Source organism: Orcinus orca, chromosome 10 (genome assembly GCF_937001465.1).
Source record: "Orcinus orca chromosome 10, mOrcOrc1.1, whole genome shotgun sequence".
Lineage (NCBI taxonomy): Eukaryota > Metazoa > Chordata > Mammalia > Artiodactyla > Delphinidae > Orcinus > Orcinus orca.
Genome location: NC_064568.1, coordinates 100,700,255 through 100,722,437, shown reverse-complemented (window position 1 = coordinate 100,722,437; position 22,183 = coordinate 100,700,255). Strand labels below are relative to the sequence as shown.

The window sequence follows — 22,183 nt, the reverse complement described above, 5'->3', positions numbered from 1 at the left end:
GGACGACTGACTGGAGAGGGTCGGGGGCCGCACCGCACCTGTTTTCCTAGGGTTTTTAGCGTCTTGTGCGGAAGGATTTGTTTGGCGCTGGCACGCACTTGGCAGGATGGCAGCTCTGACTCGACTGCCCTCTGCTAAGTGAATGATGATGAAGGATTTTAAAGCACTTTTCTGACCGAAAGTTTTTCTAAATAGAGTTGTTTTGTTTTTAAAGCGACAAAACCAAAAAAAAAAAAAAAACCCCTAAAAAACCAGTATGAAAACGACTGGTTGCATCTAAACTCCTTTATTTCTAAAACTCCCACTTTATTGGCTGGATCAGATTGGTGATTTTTTTAATGATCAATGTGTGCATTTAGCCCTTCCCTAAATAAGCTAATTTGAGTGTGTACAGAGCCCAAATCTTATTTTTCCTTTGAAAGTGACTTTACAGCCTCTTGCCTTTGTCTGTCCTTTATTTAGTAACACTTGTCACTGTTTAGGACCGGATATTTCTCACTCTGATTATCCCTCGTTCCCCCACCTGTCTTTTGTGTCTTTGTTTTACCCTGCATGGGATCTGCAACGACTTTATTTACCTTCTTCCGCTGCTTTTCTTGATATTTTAAAGTTTGGTACATGTTTCATGCTTGATAATTTAAGATGTTTATTTTTGAAAAATTTAAACTTTGGATTTTTCTTGTATGAGATGCTATATTGTTTTCAATGATGGCAGAATTACACTGGCCTTATTCCTGTAGTTAAAAGAAATTACAAATCTGTAGTGAAATTTGGTGGCCAAGTGACAAAGTCCCCCAGTTAGATCTTCCGCTGATCAAAGTGTGGAATTTGTAGGAGGATTACAAGCCAAATACAGTCACTAAGCTTCAGAAATATGTGCATAAAATGGTAATGCTTACATTTCTCCAGAACTCTTGATTTCCAAAGTGAAATATGTGTGATCACTATCTGATACCTATTTTAAAGTTTGCTTTAAACTACCTTTTAAAAGAAGCCTGTTTCTCTGCATGAAGTTAAACAGGCGCATTTACATTTAATTTTAGAGTGGAAGGGGGTCCTGAGGAGGACAGAAACCTCACTTTTCCACTTTAGAGACAAATTAAGACTTGCCCCAAATCCCGGAGTCCACCATGGCCGAGCTGGCATGAGAATCAGGGGCTCCTCCCTCTGCCCTCTGGCATCCTGTGCGTTTAGACCATGTACTTGTGTATGAGACTAGACAGCCCTGTACTTACAGGATGAAAGTACCTCAAGTCCATGTATTCATTCATTCATTCAGCCAATATTTCCTGAGCATCTGCTGTGTGTTAGATGTTGGGGAGATTCAAAGGTGAAAATACAAAGACTTCTGGAAGGGAGCAGATGCTCTTTAGAGGAAGATAAGTACATGAGTACTATAATACAAACGGATAATGCACAGGAGCAGTACCCATGACTCAGAGGCTTCGTAAGGGGACAAGATAACATCTGTAGTGGCGGCACTAGTAAGATTTTATTATAAAGGAAGTGGTGTTGACTTGGACTTTGGAGAATTTCAGTTGGTAAAGAGAGTGGGCAGAGAGTGCACCTGGAGGAGAGAAGAGCATGAGAAAAGTGTGAGAAGTGGAAAAGCAGGTGCAACTTCAAGGCCTAGGGAGTGGTCTCCTTTTGGAGCATTCACTTAAGTGGGGAAACAGTGAGACGGAAGGAGGAAGGACGGGCTGGGGCCAGATATCTCGAATCCACGGTGGTGGGTTAGGGTTAGGCACAGGGGAACCCTTGCAGGTCTCATCCGAGCCAGTGAAGGTCTCCTTTGAAGGAGCAGAGAGATAAGACCGATGCAGGAAGCCATAGGATTGTTGCTGTGGCCAGCAGTGTGTGGGAGGGGTTGCCTTAAGGAAGCAGTTATACCAGTGAAGGAGGGAGGTGATGAAAGTCTGGTCGAGGTTGGTGGCAGTGGGACAGGAGGTAGATGTGATAGAGTGACAGCTTCAGCTCAGAACTGGATCAGAGAGGCAAGGGAGAGTGAGAAAACAGGCTTAGAGTTGGCTGACTCAGAATGGTTATTCTAAATATTTTTCTGGGAAACGATGGCAAAGTAAGATTCAGTGTAGCTTGATATATGGCGGTAGTAACACTTACATAGTGACTAAGTTTGAGTAGGTTATATATTTTATACAAACATCAGATCAGTGGTTAATAATAGCTACCATTGCCTGGCCAACACCCACCATGTGCCAAGTATATTGTTATCTCAAGCCTCACGACAAACTTCCCATTTCACAGGTGGGAAACTGAGGTTTAAAAAGTTAGATGACTTGGCTTAGGTCAAGCAGCTAAGTTAGTTATTGAGCTGCATTTGAATCCAGTATACCACGATGGTGCAAGAAAAGACCTAACTTTAGTTATTAGAATTTACCTCTTCTTGTAAACTCTTCTATCCAATAGGAGTTTTTACTTCTTTTTAAATTGTTGCATTCCTGGGAAATATTTCATAGCCATTGTGTTCTTGCATTCACGCTCCTGTAGCGTTTCCATCTGCTGAGGAATGAAGGACAGTGGGATGCTGCGTTAAGCCCGCTGAATGTCAGGCACATCTACAGAGCAGCTTCCAGCAAGTAGTTAATCTTTTCTGTAAACATGGGCGTAATTTCATTGTTGTCCAGGCACCTGAAATGTCTTGGGAAAGACAAAAAAGTGCTGATGCCTCCACGCTGACATCTTCGGGTGGAGCTGAGGAGGGCTTGGGTGTGTCTCGGGGAGTGTTAACTCAGCCCTCAGCCAGCCAGTCTTTCCAGACTTTTCAAAGGTTCTGGAAGAAGCGCCTCAGTCCCGAGGCCTTGGTGCCTGGGGCCCTGCCGCCCCGCCCTTTGCTTTTTCTCCGGCTCCCTCTGGCCCTTCTGGGAAAATGGGCAGGGGTGGTTCTGATGTTGAAGCCACTGCCCCACGGACCCGAAGCCTCAGCATGCCATAAAATGCCAGGGCAGCCCCATCACGTGCACCTTACCACCAGCACCTTGGGCTGGGAGGGTCCAGGACCTTCAGAGACCTCAGGAATGTGAAATCTACATTTCATGAAAATGAGGACACCAGAGTGAGAGGCTGCAGGCCATAGGTCTGAGTTTTTTGCCTGGAATTCAAATGTGTGACATGCAAACGTAATATCCCTTGCTTCGTAAGGTACCTGAAAAAAATTAAAAAGGAGTTGGCCTCTTGGTGGATAACCAGATAACTTGTAAACGATTCTTTTTAGGCATCAGAATGAATGTAAGTTTTCACATAGGGAAGGAATTCAAAACAGAAATCCCTGTTTGGGCCTTGAATTTGTAAGGGTCAAATATTCATCCCCGTTTAGTAAAGGAAAGGAAAGCATCTTTTTCTGAATTTTCTTATCCCTTCAAAAAGATGTCTTTCACGCAGTTAAAATGTATCTCTGTCTTTGAATTGTCTCAAACTTTTTTTTAGGTCTCTTAGATAATTTTAGGAATTAAAAATTACCTGACAAAGTCTCAAATGCCTCACACTTAATACCCAATCATCATTTCTTCTTCTTTCCTTTTTTTCACTTCTCACTCCACCTCCAGTGTGCTTGCAGGATATCCTTAAAATTGTGAACCGGGTGAACTGCAAAATCATGAACTGGGGCGAAAAACACAAAATGAAAAATAAAAGCAAAATCTAAGAATCATATCACAACAGCAGCTTCCCCTGTACGAACGATCTCGCAGCGAGGATTTAGTTTCTGCCGGGCTTTACAGACCTCACTGGCTGTGCTTCTCTCAACATCAGGCCAGCCCCGAGAGGTGACTGTGTTCCTGCAGAAACCCTAGGCCCCGCGAGTCTACTAACTTGCTCCGAGTCACAGGCTGTCCAGCCAGAAGTGGCTGAGAACGGGGTGGACCCCAAACTCTTTAGGAAGTTAATGATCTGTGATCAGGTTGCCCTCCCCGGCCCCCACCCAAGCCACCAAAAACTGTGAAAATAGCAAACATGGAAAGGCAGTGGAACTTTTATTAGAGTACCGCTTCCAAAGCTCCTGGGTGAGGACAAGATGAAGGTCCAGAGGAGGCCTTCTTCCTAAAATTGATAGAGAAAACCTTTTTTTTTTTTTGGCGGTACGTGGGCCTCTCACTGCTGCGGCCCCTCCCGTTGCGGAGCACAGGCTCCGGACGCGCAGGCTCAGTGGCCATGGCTCACGGGCCCAGCCTCTCCGCGGCATGTGGGATCTTCCCAGACCGCGGCACGAACCCGTGTCCCCTGCATCGGCAGGCGGACTCTCAACCACTGCGCCACCAGGGAAGCCCCCCTTTTTTTTCCCACTATTGGTGGGGAATTGGGGTGCAGTAGATGCGCTACCTGATTGAGCTTTGGAAATCAGGGTAATGAGTAGTAATATCTTCATATCAGTCTTCGATTTGCCTTTGTTTTTCTTCTACTTTCCTAAACCAAACAAACATACGTTAAGGACCTTCTGGGTGAGGAACTCTGTGCTGTTAGGTGCACGTAGGAGCCGAAAGTGACTAAGGTGTGAGACTTTGCTCTCCAGGTGTGGGCAGACAGGTGTGTAAATAATTCGTTCAGAAGGAGGGCAGAGATGTGCCAGGAAATCTCTGTGGAGGCGGAAGCACTTGGTGTGTAACTTCTGATACGTGACATTTCCACTGATGTGTTTAGTGAGTCTTGGAGGTAGGGTATTGTCCTTAAATGAAGACGTAAATTTTTTTTTTTTTTACAAACTCCATGGATGTTTTTCTTTTTACTTAAGATCTTTTAAAGAAACTCAAAATAACGTATGGAACATGTTTTAAACATTGTAAGGAGCTCAGCAGATAGGTTTTAGATCAATATGAATGCAAATAAGTTTTAAGATCAGTATTAATGCATTACATAATTATCATCATTTCCATCAAGTCTTCATTGACTTTTTCCAAGGTTATTATTCCATGAATCCGAATACACATGAGACATAATTTCCGGCACACATCCAGGACCTTATGTTGATGGAATGAACCAAAAGAAGAGAGAGAGAGTGGGGGAGAGAGAGAGAGAAGGGGCAAAGGAAAGAGGAAGGAAGGAAAGAAGGAACCCAATGGAGAGAAAGTATTGGGTTGGCCAAAAAGTTCCTTCTGGTTTTTCCATAGACTCTTACGAACTTTTTGGCCAACCAGTGTATATACAAAAATAAATCCAGAGTTACGTGGCACCGGCCAAGTGTCTAATGAACAGAATAGATGATTGTAAAATGACTTTCATAAAGCAAGGAGAGTAACTATTAATAAATATCTTGTAATGCTTCAAGACTCTCTTCAAAGTATTTGTCTTGTATTTTTGTCTATAATATTCTTGGGAAAAGTGTGAAACTAGTGGCTTCACAGTTAATTTTGGGGTCTTATTTTTTTAAGAAAAGACTGTTATTTGGAGGTAGTAAAATAAAACATCGAAAGCTCTTTAATACTGTTCGCACGTTCATGTGGCCCAGACCATGTTTTCCTTTTAGCCTCTGATGAAGGGATCTTTATGTAAACTGTTGGAACCCTTACTTGTTTAAACAAGTTTTAGAATGAATTTTCAAAAAAAGTGTAGGCAGGTTCTTTGTTGTACAAATAATTTGTCTTTGTAAGTTTGAAAATAAGAAAAGATTTCAGAAAGGTTAAAGACTTTTAAGGACAAATGTTATTTTTTTCAAGGCCAGCTATTAATTTTAGTTTAGAAGTCAATATTTTTTGATTGATTTGACCCAAATGAACTTTCTTTTCTTTCTTTCTTTTTTTTTTTTTTTTTTTTTGCATGACTTCTTTCATCTTCCATGACACGGAAATGGGACTTAAAAATTGAACTCTGACCTCGTTAGTTCAATTCCTAACATGGTTTAAAATCTCTGCACCCCTAATACCAATACGTACCAGTGTTGAAAATTTCTTTGAGGCTAGGGATTTTTAAAGTCCTTATATGCTTGTTAAATAAGTATTTATTTTAAAATGATTTCTTCCTATATGATGGAATTTTGCATTTTCCCAAATTGCACTGTATGAAGAGGAAACTTCATTACCTTTACACAGAACATAGACTTTTAGATTATTTTCAGTAGGAGGAGTGAGTTTGGTGGTCTCATAAAATAAAGTTACAGATCAAAGGAGCTAAGGAAATCTTAGCTAGCACCTAGCCCAAAAGATGAGAAAACTGAGATCTAGAATATTTCTGAGGTAAACGACAAAAGACCTAAAATTATGTGAAAAAATATGATTTTTGACTTAAAAAGTTCTGAATGACACACAAAATGCCCGTGTTCCCTGAAGCATGCTCTCCTGGCTCTCCTGCTGAAGGGTCCAGCCCTGCACAGCATCTGAGTGAGTGTCTAGTGAGTCGAAATCCTCTCCACGGACATGTCCTTCTTAATTTAAGTACAGTCATTTCTGTGTGGATCCTTCACTGGGCGGGGACAAGCAAGCTGAAATGTGAAGGTGGATTCTCTTTTCTCATCAATAAACCTCAGGGGCCTGAGTTGTCCTTCCACCTGCTCGATTTGATGGTCTGTTTCCCAAGGATGTTCAGACGGAAGTGAGATGCTTACAGATGACAAACGGGACATGTAGATCTTACTTTAAGGACCAGACACAGTCTTGAAAAGTTGTGCCTAAGGAAATTTGGTTAATTAGATCATACTTTCCTACAGACAAATCACAATACCAAAGATTCTTCATTACATTGTTCTAACACTTTAGCTTTTCTTTCTTTTTACTTTTAGAAAGATTAGATTTTTGTGTAGACGGTTGTTAATCTATTCCTAAAATGCCAAGGCAAACACATAGGGTTTTAGTGGCTATCAAGGGCATGTATGGTGAACATAGGCCTGTTGGTGAAGCATGAATAATTCTTTCCAGTATCATTAACAGCATATGAAGTTACCGTTTTGGTGTTTTTTTTGTTTTTGTTTTTTTTTACCTTTTTGTTTTTTAAGTGCAAGTCCACCAATATTTTAAGCCAGCGTTTAATTGCCTCACCTCTTTTTCCTTAGTTCATTTCTAAGTGTCATGTAACTAACTACTCTAGTAGTTGGGTAAAAAGAGCCGAAGAGTTTCATATTTTGTTGGCAAATGAATTTAGTGTCATAAATTCATTTTTAAAAGACTTGTGTATACACTTTGGAACTTTCATTCACAAGTGAGTTTGGCCTCTCTGCTTCTTTTTTATTTTTTGTACATTTTTATCCTGGAATAATTTTAGGATTATAGAAAAGCTGCAGAGATAGAGGGAGTTCTCCTACACCTCACCCAGTTTCCCCATCTCCCTCTGTCTTAGCACTCACTGTGTTAGTTTTTACAGTAGCACACGTTATTAAATCATTTCAGAAACTCTTGACTTTCCACTGTGCTAAGAGAGAGCCCTTTCCTTTGTATGCAAGGGACTGGCATTCTCTGTGGGAATCACCCTCTGAACCCAACTGCTGACCAGAATTACTAAATGTTTCAGAAGAAAGGGCCTCTCATGCCCCTTCATTAAAGAAAACAAATCTAATTACACAGGACCTCCCTAATTACTTACCCATCCTAGACTTCTCAGTGATGTTTCTGTATTTCTCCCTTTGTTTCTCTTTTTTCTTTTTTTCCCTTTGTCTCTTGAATTTCTTTCCTCCCTGTTATAATGGGTGCATTTTGGAAAGTGTTCTAAGTCAAGTGGAATTTTGCACAAGTTTTGACAACGGATGGAGTCCTGTTAACATCTCAGCAATCCGAGAAGTGTGCCAGGTTTCCTGTCTGATTCTGAGTGGCAGGCAGAGAAGGGCAGCATTCATGCGGGGGGGGTGTGTGTGTGTGTGTGTGTGTGCGGTGCCCTGGTGTTGATGGGTGGGCAGTGCCAGGGCCTGCCTGGAGGAGCTGCGGCCTCACCTGGCACTGGTTCCCAGGAGAGCTGGTTTCTCACCCACATACTTTCAGCCAGGGCTGGCTTGCAGGGAAGCCTGGCCGGCAGAGAGAGAAAGCGCCTGTCCGATGTGAAATGAGGCGGAATCAAGGGGCGGTGGGAGAAGTTTCCCACATTCTTGTGACTTTACCCTATCTCTGCCTAGTACAGCCTGTGCTTTTCAAACGTTTTTTTTAAACAGTGAAATTCTTTCTTCATTATTTATTTATTTAAAAAATTTATTTATTGGGACTTCCCTGGTGGCACAGGGCTTAAGACTCTGAGCTCCCAATGCAGGGGGCCTGGGTTCGATCCCTGGTCAGGCAACTAGATCCCACAAGCATGCCGCAACTAAGACCTGGCGCAAATAAATAAATAAAATAAAAATTAGAAAAAAAAATTTATTTATTAATTTATTTATTTTTGGCTGCTTTGGGTCTTCGTTGCTGCGCGTGGGCTTTCTCTAGTTGCGGAGCACGGGCTCGGTAGTTGCGGCTCGCGGGCTCTAGAGCACAGGCTCGGTAGTTGTGGTGCACGGGTTTAGTTGCTCCGCCACATGTGGGATCTTCCTGGACCAGGGCTCGGAGGCCCCCAGGACCCGTGTGTCCTGCATTGGCAGGCGGATTCTTAACCACTGCGGCACCAGGGAAGTCCGGAAATTCTTTCTTTAAAACGCACACAGACACCCTTCCTGACACAGACACACATAAAAGAAAGTTCAGTACATTGAACAGGCGTCTGTTTTATCTGAAAGCTCAAGCCGGCCTGGCTGGTAGCTCAGAAGCCCTGGAGGAACTCAGCTTTCTTGTAGGACATTCATAAGACCTTTCCTGAACGTTAATAATTTAATGTGCTTTAAATCTCTCTTAAACTAAGCCGTAGCGGGCTGTGCTGTAGCATAATGTATCCTGGCAAATTAAAAAGTAAGACTTGTTTTATGATAGATTACTCTTTTTACTTGTATCTGGAGCAAACTGAATTTCTATAATCTCTTTCTTTAAAATGTAGAATATCTACAACATTCTTCTTAAATACCACGGTCGTTTTAAGGTTTCTGCTACCTGTCTTCCAGAATAGCACTACATTTGACATACACATGTGGGTGAGCATCATTGTACAGGATAATATTCTGGGGTCATCCTGAAAGGAAAAGTGGCTTCTTTTTGCATTAAAGATATTTAAATTTCCCATCACTTTCTTTACCCCATCCTTCCTTTACCATTATCAGCTTTTTCTGGTTGCAGAAAATATTTTTGCAGAATAAGCTTTTCTTTCGTCTCCTACAATTGTCCTCAGCCAGACTGGTCAATGAAACCCTGTAGCTCTGGGTCTGATGCCACCTTTCCCAGGACTGGTGATGGCATTGATGTGGGATGAAGGGAGAGGGGTGACAGAGAAGATGCTGGAAATGTGTTTTCACAACTCAAAAGGGTATTTCGGGATTAGGTTTTACACCAGAAAAAAAAAAAAAAAAAAAACTTGGTGTGAAGGTTAGTACAATTGGAAAAATTTCTGTAGATTAGAAAATAGTATTCCATCATTTTTAAATGTCTTGCTTTTGGTAATTGTACTGTGGTTATATAATGGAATGGCTTTGTTCTTAGGAAATACATGCTGGAATATTTTGGGATAAAGAAGCGTGATTGTTCTCAAATGGCTCAGAAAAATGTATATATACTATAAATAGATATACATGCATACAGGGGGAAGGGGAACAAAGAGACATGGCCAATGTGAACAATTCGGCAGTCTGGGTAAAGGGCCTACTGAAGTGTTTTTGTCTTGTTTTTGCAGCTGTTTTGAAAGTTTAAAATGAGTTCAAAATTGAAAAAAAAGTTTCATATTTTCTTTCTTTGTGTTTGCTCATCAGTCAAACCGGAACGATGTCCAGGCAGAACCAGAACACCATCCAGGAGCTTCTGCAGAACTGCTCGGATTGTTTGATGCGAGCCGAGCTGATCGTGCAGCCGGTAAGCTTTCTTTTTCTCCTAAAGTACTGTCCACACCTGGTTTTGTACCTGGTTTTGCTCCTGGTTAACTTAGACTCAGAGCCCTGACCTGTGCATTCTCTCCCCGCCCTGCTAGTGTTTAGGGATGCTTTTTCTCAAAACAGACAAGAGCGGGATGTCTAGCTTCCTAACTTACTTGCAATGTTGGCTTAACAATGGGAACCAGTTTTCACATAGTTTTTTTCCCAACAAATATTTACACTACGGATTAACACCCTTTTGGAATTGCAACAACCTGTTGTCATTTCTCTGATTTTGTAATGCTTTCTTTTCCTAGAGGTGCAACCTGACATGTTTATGTCACTGGATTGTCATGGGTTGTGATGTACACCATCAATTGAATGTCTTTTTTCAGGAAAATTTACCATCTTGTGAGAACAATTCTACATGAGAAACATTACAAAATATGGATAAATAAGCAACTGAAAATTGAGGGGAAATGGTAACATTCGTGAAAGCTCACAGTATTTCTTGATGTTACAGAGATAACTTAGGATCTTATTGAAACAGGCTTAGAAGGCACGAGACCCATGATATTTTCCGAGTATCCGTCACCCAGCTCCCCACAAAGGTGGCCATCTCACTAAGTATCACCCATCATCAAAACCAGGAAATTGATTGGCTCAATACAATTAACTAGACAGCTTTCTTTTTAAGAACCAAAAAGTTATCTCCCACAAGTTGCAGGAAGAGCTCAGTTTGTGTGTAAAAAAGACCTCATCTGGCTTCCCTGGTGGCGCAAAGGTGGAGGGTCTGCCTGCCGATGCGGGGGACGCGGGTTCGTGCCCCAATCCGGGAGGATCCCACATGCCGCAGAGCGGCTGGGTCCGTGAGCCATGGCCACTGGGCCTGCGCTTCCAGGGCCTGCGCTTCCAGAGCCTGTGATCCGCAGTGGGAGAGGCCACAGCGGTGAGAGGCCCGCGTACCAGAAAAAAAAAAAAAAGACCTCATCTGGTACAGTGTTCTTATCACAGTGAAATTACAGTTAGATGAGTGTCCTGTGAAAATAAGAAAGATAGGCATTTAACACTGAAGTAAAAGAAAGGTCAGCACTCTGAATATGCTTTTAAAGGGGTCTGAAAATTTAAAATATAGGCTACACATTTTGCTTCATGAATCTCCCTAATTTACCTCCCTATTTCAAATTAATAAGACAACTTTCAGTTAGAGACTTTTTGCACTTCCGTGGAACGGGGCAGGGGACTTATAATATTTAAGTTTATAGCGGAAGCTTTTGCTTCTAGTAATACGCGTGAAGCTTTTCTCTCCAGTATTATGTGTTTCCTTCATGTGACTTCTTTCTTGTAGGAACTGAAGTACGGAGATGGGATACAGCTGGCGCAGAGCAGAGAACTGGACGAGTGTTTTGCCCAGGCCAACGATCAGATGGAAATTACCGAAAGCTTGATTAGAGAGATGCGGCAGATGGGCCAGCCCTGTGATGTTTATCAGAAAAGGTATTGCCCACAGAGTGAGCGTGGTGCCCGCAGGCCTCGTGGAGTTGCACTCAATCCCCTGACCCAGGTCTTCCCTGAAGAAAGCACAGATATTCCCCAGAAAGGGCTCCCTTGCTTGGTATTAGAGCTTAATGTGTCTCTAATACAAATTGACCAAACCCACTACCTTCATCTGTCGTGGAATCACAAAGCTGCCATGCGAAGAACTAAACAGACCTGCCCAAGAGGGCGTGCTTCTTTTGAAGAGTTGAGTTTGCTCTGAGACGTTCACTGTGCTTCCACTTAGGGGGCAGCAAAGACCTTTGGCACAGCGATTGACTTTGAAGAGTCTAAAATTAAGTCCAGCTCAGTTTAATGCATACAGAAATGAGACTCACAGAGTTGAAAATGCCGTTTAAAGCAGAGGTGTGTAGTCTGATTTTGAGATCACACTACCCAGGGCGCATGGTCCTAGGAAATTCCCAGGGTGGAACTTGTGAGAAGGTACAGGATGCTGCCGGGTTGGGCAAAGGCAGTTACACTTGCTGTGGTGCTTCAGGCTTGGAGCGTCAGAATATTTAAGGCTTTGCATGTGATCAAGAAAAAAAAAAATCTATGAGTAAAACATTTGTGATCTCTATACTGACACTGAGGGGGCCGTTTGGCCAGGACATGTTTCATGGGCTGTTTTCCGGCAGTGGTGTGATTGTTTTCCTTTCCTTTCAGACTGCTGCAGCTCCAGGAGCAAATGCGAGCCCTTTACAAAGCCATCAGTGTCCCTCGAGGCCGAAGGGCCAGCTCCAAGGGAGGTGGAGGGTACACCTGCCAGAGTGGCTCCGGGTGGGATGAAGTCACCAAGCGCCTCACCAGCGAATGTCTGGGGTGGATGCGGCAGCAGAGGGTAAGCAGCTTCCGGTGGGAGGAGGTTGGTTCTCAGAGATCCTGGCCAGGTGTGCAGACCTGGCGGGATGGGGGTCGGGACGTCAGCTGGCAGCAACCACGTGCTGTTTTCGGCATTTCCTCATATTCTTTTACTTTGAAATAAGTGAAAATTCAGGGATTTTTTTCTTCCCCGTGTGGCTTAGGGAACCAGCCTCATTGCTTTATAGTCGCACTTTATCACGTAGGTAATATTTAACACGTATCACTGAATTGCTAGATGGTGAAAATCTAGTTCTCACCGTTCACAGCTGGAAGATCTGTTATGGTAGTTCATGCTCCAAAAAACTTCATCGCTGAGCTCTTCAGGTGTTACTGAGAGGTGCTTAAGAGAAAAAAAGCGAACATTGTGGAGGTTCATTTAAAATATTAACAAATTGGAGGAGCTGGACACGCAGGAAAACTGGACCTTCTGGTTTGGTCTCGTTGGTTGCCTAACCTTATTATATTTTTGAAGTGTCAGTTGTCTTGTGCAATCATGACATCACTTCTGTGGGAGAGAAGTGAAATACTGGCACCAGAGGTGCTGAGCCTTTCCCTAGAACTGGAGTTTCTACAAAGGATGTTTCAGTGCTAATTATTGGTTTGTTGTTTTATGTAGTAATTATGTGCTGTAATGAATGTAGATGGGAATTTTGTAATGAAAACTCGATTCTGATGAGCTGTCCTTCTCGTGAGGAGGTGGGCGTGTTAGAATGATCAGTTGTGCAGAGATGCAGTTGTTGTTGTTGGAGAGAGTGGTTTCATTACTTGTTGTTGGACCAATTTAGCAGTGGTTCTGAAGTTTCTCAGCCACTTAAAGATTTCTGTAGGTGTTCTTTGGCACGTGTGAAGGCTTATGCAGCTAAACATGCATGTGTGCATTCATTCATTCAGTTAACCTTTTCTCCCACGTATTATAAAGACTTTATAGCGCTTACAAGAAGGTGGGGTTTGTAGAGGAGGAGAGTCTGTTGTCATCCCAGAAACCTAAATACAAACCTATTTGCATGTTTCCCAAGCCCCTTCTAATCTTTGAACACACATTTCTGGAGCAGTTACTATGTTTTGGCAGCATGCCAGAAAATGAGGTTCAAAGCTTATGTCCCATAGCCCTGAAAAGGAATATTATCGAAGAAAACAAGATACATACAGCCCAATGCTAAATTTTTCTGCATGAGCTGTGCTAAAACCCTGCTCAGATGGGAGTGGGGGAGGGCTGGCACTCCCGTCCCTGCGGAACGGAGCCAGCAGAGAAGGCTGGGCCGGGCTCATGGGGCTTGGACTGCATGGGGAGGGTCAGTGACCAGTGACAGACGTTAGGTGAAACAGCCTTTGAACCAGATTACTTACGAAATGGCAAATTCCCTCATTTCTTCTTAGTCACTCTGACAGTTCTAGAACATGACAGCTCATAATTTGTCATTTTCTGTATTCATGTTGGGTGTAGCTTTGTAAGAATCTTTTGTAGCTCAGCATTTTAAAATTTTGGAAAACGGCATTATCACGTGGACTCAGTTTTCTGTCATGGCGGGTGGTGGGGAGAGGGGGTGGGGTGCACCCCTCTTACAGATGCAACTGATGAGCCGCTGCTTTTCAGATCAGGTAGCCCCCAGGGTTTCAAAGGGATTAGAAGCAGTTTTATCACTTGCTGCTTGTTTGCTCTGGCGTTCCTCTTATCCCTTCTTCCCCTAAGCATAGCCTGCATTCTTCCTCTCACTCCCAGGGGACTGAGCTGTAGGGCCAGCTGATAAGGGAGAAGTGTCCCCAGAGGCACAGTCCGTACGCAGTCACACAGCTCCTGGGCCAGGGTTGTGTTTCCCTGATTTGTGTTTCTGCTGATGGATGGGGCAGATACTGTACACCTGGCTGGTAATGAGAGGTGGGATCGGGAGCCTGGTCATCTCATTAATTTCCCAGTGTACTCGCTTGTTTCTGCTTTAAAGTCGAAATGAGCCACGGGAGAGAAAGGTCAGAGTCCTGGGTAACTTGCAGTTGTCTGGTGGCTGCCCTTTCTGAAGGCTCGCCAAGTACATGAGAACATGGATGTGGCTTAGAACAATGTGTGTAATGTTCTTGCCGCAATACCAGTCTGGAATGTTTGCCCTCAGCATGTCCGAGAGATGACACAGGTGATTTGGAAATTTACATGAGCTCACGCAAAAGGAAGACAATAGACTCGCCACAGTACGCATCTTGTGAAATAATGTTTGATTCTTACTGTGTGGCATTCTTAAATTGAAGTAGTGGAGACTCAAATTAGAAAGTTAGATTTAATTTTTAAAACGCTAACATAAATCCACCATCTTCATATTGCCAACATTCATTGAAATGAAGGCATTGGGTATATATTGTAACTTCTCTTTGAAATGGGTCATAGGGAGTTTTGCATCCCGAAAGGCAATGCTAAATTCTGGATTTAAAGAGTCAAAAATCACATTGCTCAACACAATTTAAAGAAATAAACAATGAAAACTTCTCTTGGGTCAACTGTTTAGCTTGGGAAGTAGTACCTGACTGAGCTTAATGCACATTTAAAAATAACTGAATATTGAAACGTCTATCAGTATCTTGTAACATTGTATCATACGTAGGTGCGCACCCACAGCTGTTTATACACACAGGCCACCTGCATGTGCACAGGTAGATTTTTTTTCTTTAGAGGACGCGATCTAGGTTTTAAGGATCTCATTTTGGAATCATCTCTCCTCAGCCCATCTTGAGCTAGGGACACATAAGTTGAGGGGACCCCCAACTTATTACTGTGTTGGGCAGCCCTCACTAGCTTTTTGGGAATTCCAAGCCTTTACAATTTTTTTTTCATTTCAAAAATATTGACTGTTTACAGCTTCAGTTGTATCTCAGTGGAAGCTCTGTATGTCCCTGTGTATGTACCCGACCCCTGATGATGCTGTAGATGAGGGGGGTCAGACATTGAAGGGCCCGCTCTCTCTCCCTTGGCAGGCGGAGATGGACATGATAACCTGGGGCGTGGACCTGGCCTCGGTGGAACAGCACATCAGCAGCCACAGGACCATCCACAACGCCATCGGGGACTACCGCTGGCAGCTGGACAAGATTAAAGCCGACCTGGTACTTTGGAACATTTCATTGTAGAGTCTTCCAAGAGTGTACTGAAGGATGCTGTAGTTAGTTGATCCCAGGCAGTTTGGGCTGAAACATGAGTCTGGGATTTCTTCCCCACCAGACTGGAACATTTTTTTTTAATCTTGGCATTTTTTTTTTAATTGAAGTATAGTTGATTTACAGTGTTGTCTTAGTTTCAGGTGTACAGCAAAATGATTCAGTTATACATACATAGATATCTTCTTTTTCAGATTCTTTTCCCTTATAGGTTACAAAATATTCAGCATAGTTCCCTGTGCTATACAGTAGGTCCTTGTTGGTTATCTATTTTATATCTAGTAATGTGTATCTGTTAATCCCAAACTGCTAATTTATCCTTCCCTAGAAATTTTTAAAAATCCCATTTCATAAATGGGGATGTGGAATCAGAAAGACCGACTAGGGATCGCGCTAACCCTCCAGGACTAAACACACACACACACACACACACACTCGTTTATGCCACTGGTACATGCATGTTCTGAGGGGTGGTAGTTCTCTTCTGCACAAAGCAGACCGTCTCTTCAAATAGAGAAAATGCGACAATCCTCTAGTTTTATTTTGGTGAATCCTCGGTGCAGTCCTTGGTGAAGCCTTTCCTATGTGGTAATTAAACTGTATTTCTAATAAGGAAATCGTGTCTCATCCTGACATTTTTCCTTTGCTGAAAGGACTGACTTGAAGCTGGGTCCAAGATTACAGCCTAAAATATTCATCTGATTTTAAGTACCTGGCCACCCGATCTCTACACTTTAAATCACTGACTTTTTAAGAATTGAAGTATAGTTGATTTACAATGTTGGGTTAATTTCTGCTGTACAGCAAAATGACTCAGTTACACACATATATATATACATTCTTTTCCATATTCTTTTCCATTACGGTTTATCACAAGATGTTGAATATAGTTCCCTGTGCTCTATAGTAGGACCTTGTTTATCCATGCTGTATATACTAGTTTGCATCTGCTAATCCCAAACTCCCCCTCCAGCCCTCTCCCACCCCTCTCCTTCTTGGCAACCACAAATCTGTTCTCTATGTCTGTGGGTCTGTTTCAGTTTCGTTGATAAGTTCATTTGTGCCATTTAAATCACTGACTTTTGGGGCTTCCCTGGTGGTGCAGTGGTTGAGAGTCCGCCTGCCGATGCAGGGGACGCGGGTTCGTGCCCCGGTCTGGGAGGATCCCACATGCCACAGAGCGGCTGGGCCCGTGAGCCATGGCCACTGAGCCTGCGCATCCGGAGCCTGTGCTCCGCAACGGGAGAGGCCGCAGCAGTGAGGGGCCCGCGTATCGCAAAAAAAAAAAAAAAAAAGTAAATCACTGACTTTTGTACGTGGCCCGGAGATGCTCATCCCCACTTTTTCCACCTTTTTTTTTTTTTTTTTGCCTACTTTTGTCTACCTGAGTATCTGATCAGATCTCTCCCTCTTTTCTCTAAGATCTGAGGAGTCCTAAATGATATTTTCAAACTTTTAAAAGTTTGTTTAACAGTGATTCTTTAAGCGACAGTGATGAGCCCTTTCCTTTTAGAGATGCCACCACCAGGCCAGTGAGGTTTGCCTCTAGATCAACTGAGAAAGGTCCCTGTGGGTGAAAGATTTCATAGAGCAAATTCTTCTTTCCACCAGGGAATCTGAAGTTAGTATGTATTTGACAGAAGGAGATTTAGAAGGGCTGTTCTCTTTATATAAACCCTCAAGGGGAATTAAATAATTACTCACTGTTGGTCTTCTTCTAGCGTGAAAAATCTGCAATCTACCAGTTGGAGGAGGAGTATGAAAACCTGCTGGTAAGATGACTTATTTCTGAAGGCTCTGTGTTCAGTGCAATTCGGTTGTATAAATGTGGACCTGGGGATAAAGCACCTGCTTGGCGTTATCCCTAAGGACCCAGGAAGTGCCTGGAAGTGTACCAAGGGGCTTATAGATGCTGATTTTATTTCTACTGCTGTGTTCCCTTTAGAAGGAAATTTGAAAAGAATTTTTTTCTGAAGACAGTACTTAGTTTTTGCAAGTTTAAGTGTCCCATAATTAGCACTTGTTAAGTACTTGCAGTTAAAGCCATAAAGCTTTTCCACTTGTGAACTGTAGCCTTTTTAGGAAGTATAAGCAAAAGTAAGACTTGTTTTCCTTAGAGAGAGGTTTATCAGACCATCATCACCATTTTATGACAAACTGAATCAATTACTTGACTCATAAGGAGAGATATGTCCATTCTTCTGCCTATTTGTGTCACCCTGTCTTCCCTTTTCCAGTATTTCCTTGTTGGCAGTGATACTATTTAAATAACATGGCCAGTGGTGACACAACTATTTTCCAAGATGATGGCCCCTTGACTTTTGGGGATGTGGGAGAGGGCAGAAAAAGCTTGATTTATCTTTTTTAATAATCTGTTTTCTCTATATAATCTAAAACTAATTATTGAAGCCAAACACCAGTGTCTGAATCAAGACCCTTCTGGATTAGGCTGTTTCTTTGAATCTAAAATTGACCCCTTACTCATCCTAAGTCTGGGTGAGTCCTTTTCACCTACCAGCTGATCAGGGAATGCAAAAGATGAACATTTGACCAATTCTTGGGATTTTTGTTGGTAAAAGGGATCACCGAGGGTTTATCTGTGAAATCTGCAGGGAGCATCATTCATTTGCATATTGTTGTCCTAACGCTGCTTTGACCTTCCTGTGCAGAAAATATCCTTTGAGAGGATGGACCACCTGCGACAGCTGCAGAACATCATTCAGGCCACGTCCCAAGAGATCATGTGGATCAATGATTGTGAAGAGGAGGAACTGCTGTACGACTGGAGCGACAGGAACACCGACATCGCTCAGAAGCAGGAGGCCTTCTCTGTAAGCCCCGGGGGTCGTGCGGTGCTGATGAAAGCACTTGTGATCGTTTAATCGGCCACCTGTGATGCAGCCTCAGCGGGGTGGTCGTGAAAAACCATTCCTTTCTGAAGGCTTTTCCGTGACCTAAGAGAGGCAGTGCAGGGCTTAGCATCTCAGAAGACAGCAGACGGCGTGAGATTGGTTCGGTCAGACATCCTCGAGTGTGTGTACCGCAGAGTGTGGTGGCTTAGAACCGAGAATTAGAAAATCTCACTATGTGTTGTAGCTCTGTCCCTTCACCTGGGTGAATTCAGACAAGCCGTGTCACCAGTCTGGCCTCAGCTGCTTACCGGATGATCTCAGACATCCTTTTTGGTCTTAAAAATGCTAAGGTTCTTGAGGAACACGTAATGCAGTTCTTTGACATTATTCATTTCCAAAATGCAGTTTTGTGTTTGACTTCCTTTAACAATGGCGGGGGGGATGGAAGGCTGCCGGTGACTTGTTCTACAGGACTTGTTTTTCTTTTATTCGCAGATACGCATGAGTCAGCTGGAAGTTAAGGAAAAAGAGCTCAATAAGCTTAAACAAGAAAGTGACCAACTTGTCCTCAGTCAGCATCCAGCTTCAGACAAAATCGAGGTGGGCTTTGTGAGATTTATATTCTCATCAGGGGAAAATAGGGGACCCTTTTCAAAAAATAAGACTATACAGATGAGCGGTTCTGACCCAGCATAAAGCCGTGACAAGTTGATTTTATCAATACCCTAGACCGGGGGTTGGCAAGCTTTTTCTGGAAAGGACCAAATAATAAATATTTTAGACAGGCAGGCCATTTGGTCTCTGTTGAAATTAACTCTGCCATTGTAGTGTGAAAGCAGCCATAGCAACATGTAAATGAATGGTTGTGGCCGTGCGCCAGTGAAACTTTATTTATAAATGCAAGTGGTGGCCCGGATGTGGCCCTTGGGCTGTAGTTTGCTGACCTCTGCCCTAGACTGCCATCTCTGGGCTGTGCTCAAGGCTGACATTAGCTGGTAGCACTGGTATGACCATTTTGATTGTTTAAAAAAATCCAGATACTTCCGTATCAGTTGGTAAGCATCACTGCCTTCGTCCCCCACAGGCCCTCTTCATGGCAGGTACCTTTGTAACTGAAAGTAGGGGCGGTCCAGCTATTTGCTGCTCAAAAGCTAACAAAGGGGCTTCCCTGGTGGCGCAGTGGTTGAGAGTCTGCCTGCCGATGCAGGGGACACGGGTTCGTGCCCCGGTCCGGGAAGATCCCACATGCCACGGAGCGGCTGGGCCCGTGAGCCATGGCCGCTGAGCCTGCGCGTCCGGAGCCTGTGCTCCACAACGGGAGAGGCCACAACAGTGAGAGGCCTGCGTACCGCAAAAAAAAAAAAAAAAAGCTAAGAAAGAGGCAAGGTTGGTGGAAAGGAAAGTGTCCTTTATTTTGGATGCCGGCAACCTGTCCAAAGGCCACCTCTCCCTACTTAACAATCAGGGGCCAAGAGCTTTTATCGATGCGGGTAGGGGGCTACCTGTCGAAACAGCACAGTCAGCTCTGACAGTCATCTGAAAATTTGTCATGCCGTGGTCTGATCAGCGTCATCTTGATTGTTTTAAGTGCAGTTAGTCTTTAGTTCCAGGATCGGTTTGTCCCCATTTCTTTGAGGCCAGTTCTTAGAACTGTGGCAGCTTATGTCATGGCTACAGTCTGGTCATCATGTAGTTCACTTCTTCCACCGGGTGTGGGTTTCAGTCTCTATTGGACAGCTCACAGGATATTGTTCAGAATATTATCTATAGCCCTTGAGGAGGAACTAAAGGTCCTTGACTAAGCTTAATGAATAAACTATTGTTATTTAGTCTTGTTGGACTGTTCCTTTGTTTCTGCATTTTCTCACTTCTCTGATTAAACTTATTCTTTGGCTAAAGTTTTTTCACAGACAGAAGGCAGGTTGAGGACATGGGGGGCAAGGACCATTGTGTCCTGCTCTGTTTCACCTTGGACCTCCGCATGATCTAGCAGCGGTACAGGAACAGGGCTTGCTGCCCCAGTGCTATCCCTGTTCTGACTGGTCTGTTTTGATTGGTCAGTAGCCATGCCATTTGGATGAATATTTTGACTAATACTCCTAATTATATCCATGTGTTAAAGCTGTTTTTTGGGGTTTTTTCTGTTTTTTTGGCCACCCAGCTTGCAGGATGTTGGTTCCCCGACCAGGGATTGAACCCGGGGCCACGGCAGTGAAAGTGCTGAGTCCTAACCACTGGACCACCAGGGAATTCCCAAAATTGGTTTTAAAATTTAATTTCTACCAAAGCAAGAGTGCCCTGTTGGGAAATTCTGGTTTCAAGTTTTAGAAAAAGTTTGCTTGATTTGGAATTAGATAAGAAATGCTTCATGGTTTTCATTCAGGCTCACCTATCTATGAAATAACGGATGCCTCTCTATGGCTGAACGGTGGAGAGACAGCTGCTGTTTTCTTGTTTCAGGCATATATGGATACTCTCCAGACACAGTGGAGCTGGATTCTTCAGATCACCAAATGCATTGATGTTCATCTCAAAGAAAATGCTGCCTACTTTCAGGTTTTTATACCTAGTAATCATTTAATTGTCTTTTGGGTCTTCACAGCTTCTCTTCCGAATGTGTTTGAAAAAGCACTGAAAACAGTCTTCACACTATGGCATGAAAACTATTTATTGGTTTTTAGTTTAGAGGAGCACAGATTGGTCACCAATCATTCAAGTAGCCTCTTGCTCTCAGATAAGTTAATATACTTTCTGCTCAAATTCTTTCCTTTAACCACCTATCAGATAGGCTCGTAGGGAAGATAATCCTTGAAGTTGAAATAGTAGGTGATGCTGCGTATTGAGTTGCTTTTAATTGACACGGGGTCACCCGCATCCTTAACAGTTTTTTGAAGAGGCCCAGTCGACGGAAGCCTACCTGAAGGGCCTTCAAGACTCCGTCAGGAAGAAGTACCTGTGTGACAAGAACATGCCCCTGCAGCGTCTGCTGGAGCAGATCAAGGTGCTAGAGGTACTGTCTCAGACCCAGGCCCTTCCCCGGGAATAAAACAAATGCGCCCACCGACTCAGTTCAGATTATCTGCGTTTGTATTGCTCTATAGAGCCGCGAGCGCCCAAAGCTCAGGCAAGCGTTGTCTTCATTTTCAGTGGTTTTTCTCAAAATACATTTCTTTGCACGATCAGCTGCTGTGGCACGTTACTTCTGCTTCAGTAGTTATGGGTGCTCAGAACAAAACCGGAGAGAGCGCTGATGACTTAACATGACAATCCCTTCGGAAAAGTGTACTTCACATGTTGTCAGCATAGCCTTTTTGCAAAGTGATGTTCTTTCCCGCCCACCTAATTCATGGCTGTGTTGCCTCTGTAGCGGCTTCTTTTGAAAGGTACCTGTGGTCCCTGCAGACAGATGAATGGGTGGTTTTTTACAGCTAATGCAGCTACAGCGGTATCTAATTTGTAATGTCATGATAGCTATAGTAATGCCATTTGAAGGTCTTATCTCACTTTCAGAGATTATCTATGTTCGAGTATGATTTTATTTGCAATTGCAGCAAGAATGGGAGAAAATCCTTGAGAACAAGCGCCAGGTGCAGAACTTGGTAAACAAGTCCAAGAGGATTGTGCAGCTGAAACCTCGGAACCCGGACTACAAAAGCAATAAACCCATTATTGTCAGGGCTCTCTGTGACTACAAACAGGACCAGGTGTGTACTCGGCTAATCAGAATGCTGCCAAAGTTTTCCCTTTCTTTACGGATGCATTTTTGTCCAGGGCAGAATTTAATTTAGGTTTCAGTGAGCACCCTAGTAAATGTCTTTCTTTTGTATACAAAGTGGCAAGCTGTTGAAAAAATGCAGTGATTTTTGTTTTGAGTTGTATGATAGTTGCAAATAAGTAGGACAATAGTTATTTTTAAACTATTCTAATTCTGTTTTAAGGCTTAAGC

At 43.2% G+C, this 22,183-nt stretch overlaps 1 protein-coding gene across 2 annotated transcripts in view; it reads left to right on the top strand.

Annotated features, from left to right (window-relative positions):
* The window catches only part of DSP (desmoplakin), a 42,478-nt gene that overhangs the window by 2,725 nt on the left and 17,570 nt on the right, over positions 1-22,183 (top strand). For both annotated transcript variants that reach the window (XM_004281052.2, XM_012537186.3), the window contains exons 2-11: positions 9,749-9,848; positions 11,196-11,344; positions 12,050-12,224; positions 15,206-15,334; positions 17,107-17,157; positions 18,055-18,216; positions 18,733-18,837; positions 20,698-20,793; positions 21,122-21,247; positions 21,789-21,941. In XM_004281052.2, the coding sequence (XP_004281100.2) occupies positions 9,749-9,848; positions 11,196-11,344; positions 12,050-12,224; positions 15,206-15,334; positions 17,107-17,157; positions 18,055-18,216; positions 18,733-18,837; positions 20,698-20,793; positions 21,122-21,247; positions 21,789-21,941 (1,246 nt within the window). The remainder of the gene's footprint in view (positions 1-9,748; positions 9,849-11,195; positions 11,345-12,049; positions 12,225-15,205; positions 15,335-17,106; positions 17,158-18,054; positions 18,217-18,732; positions 18,838-20,697; positions 20,794-21,121; positions 21,248-21,788; positions 21,942-22,183) is intronic.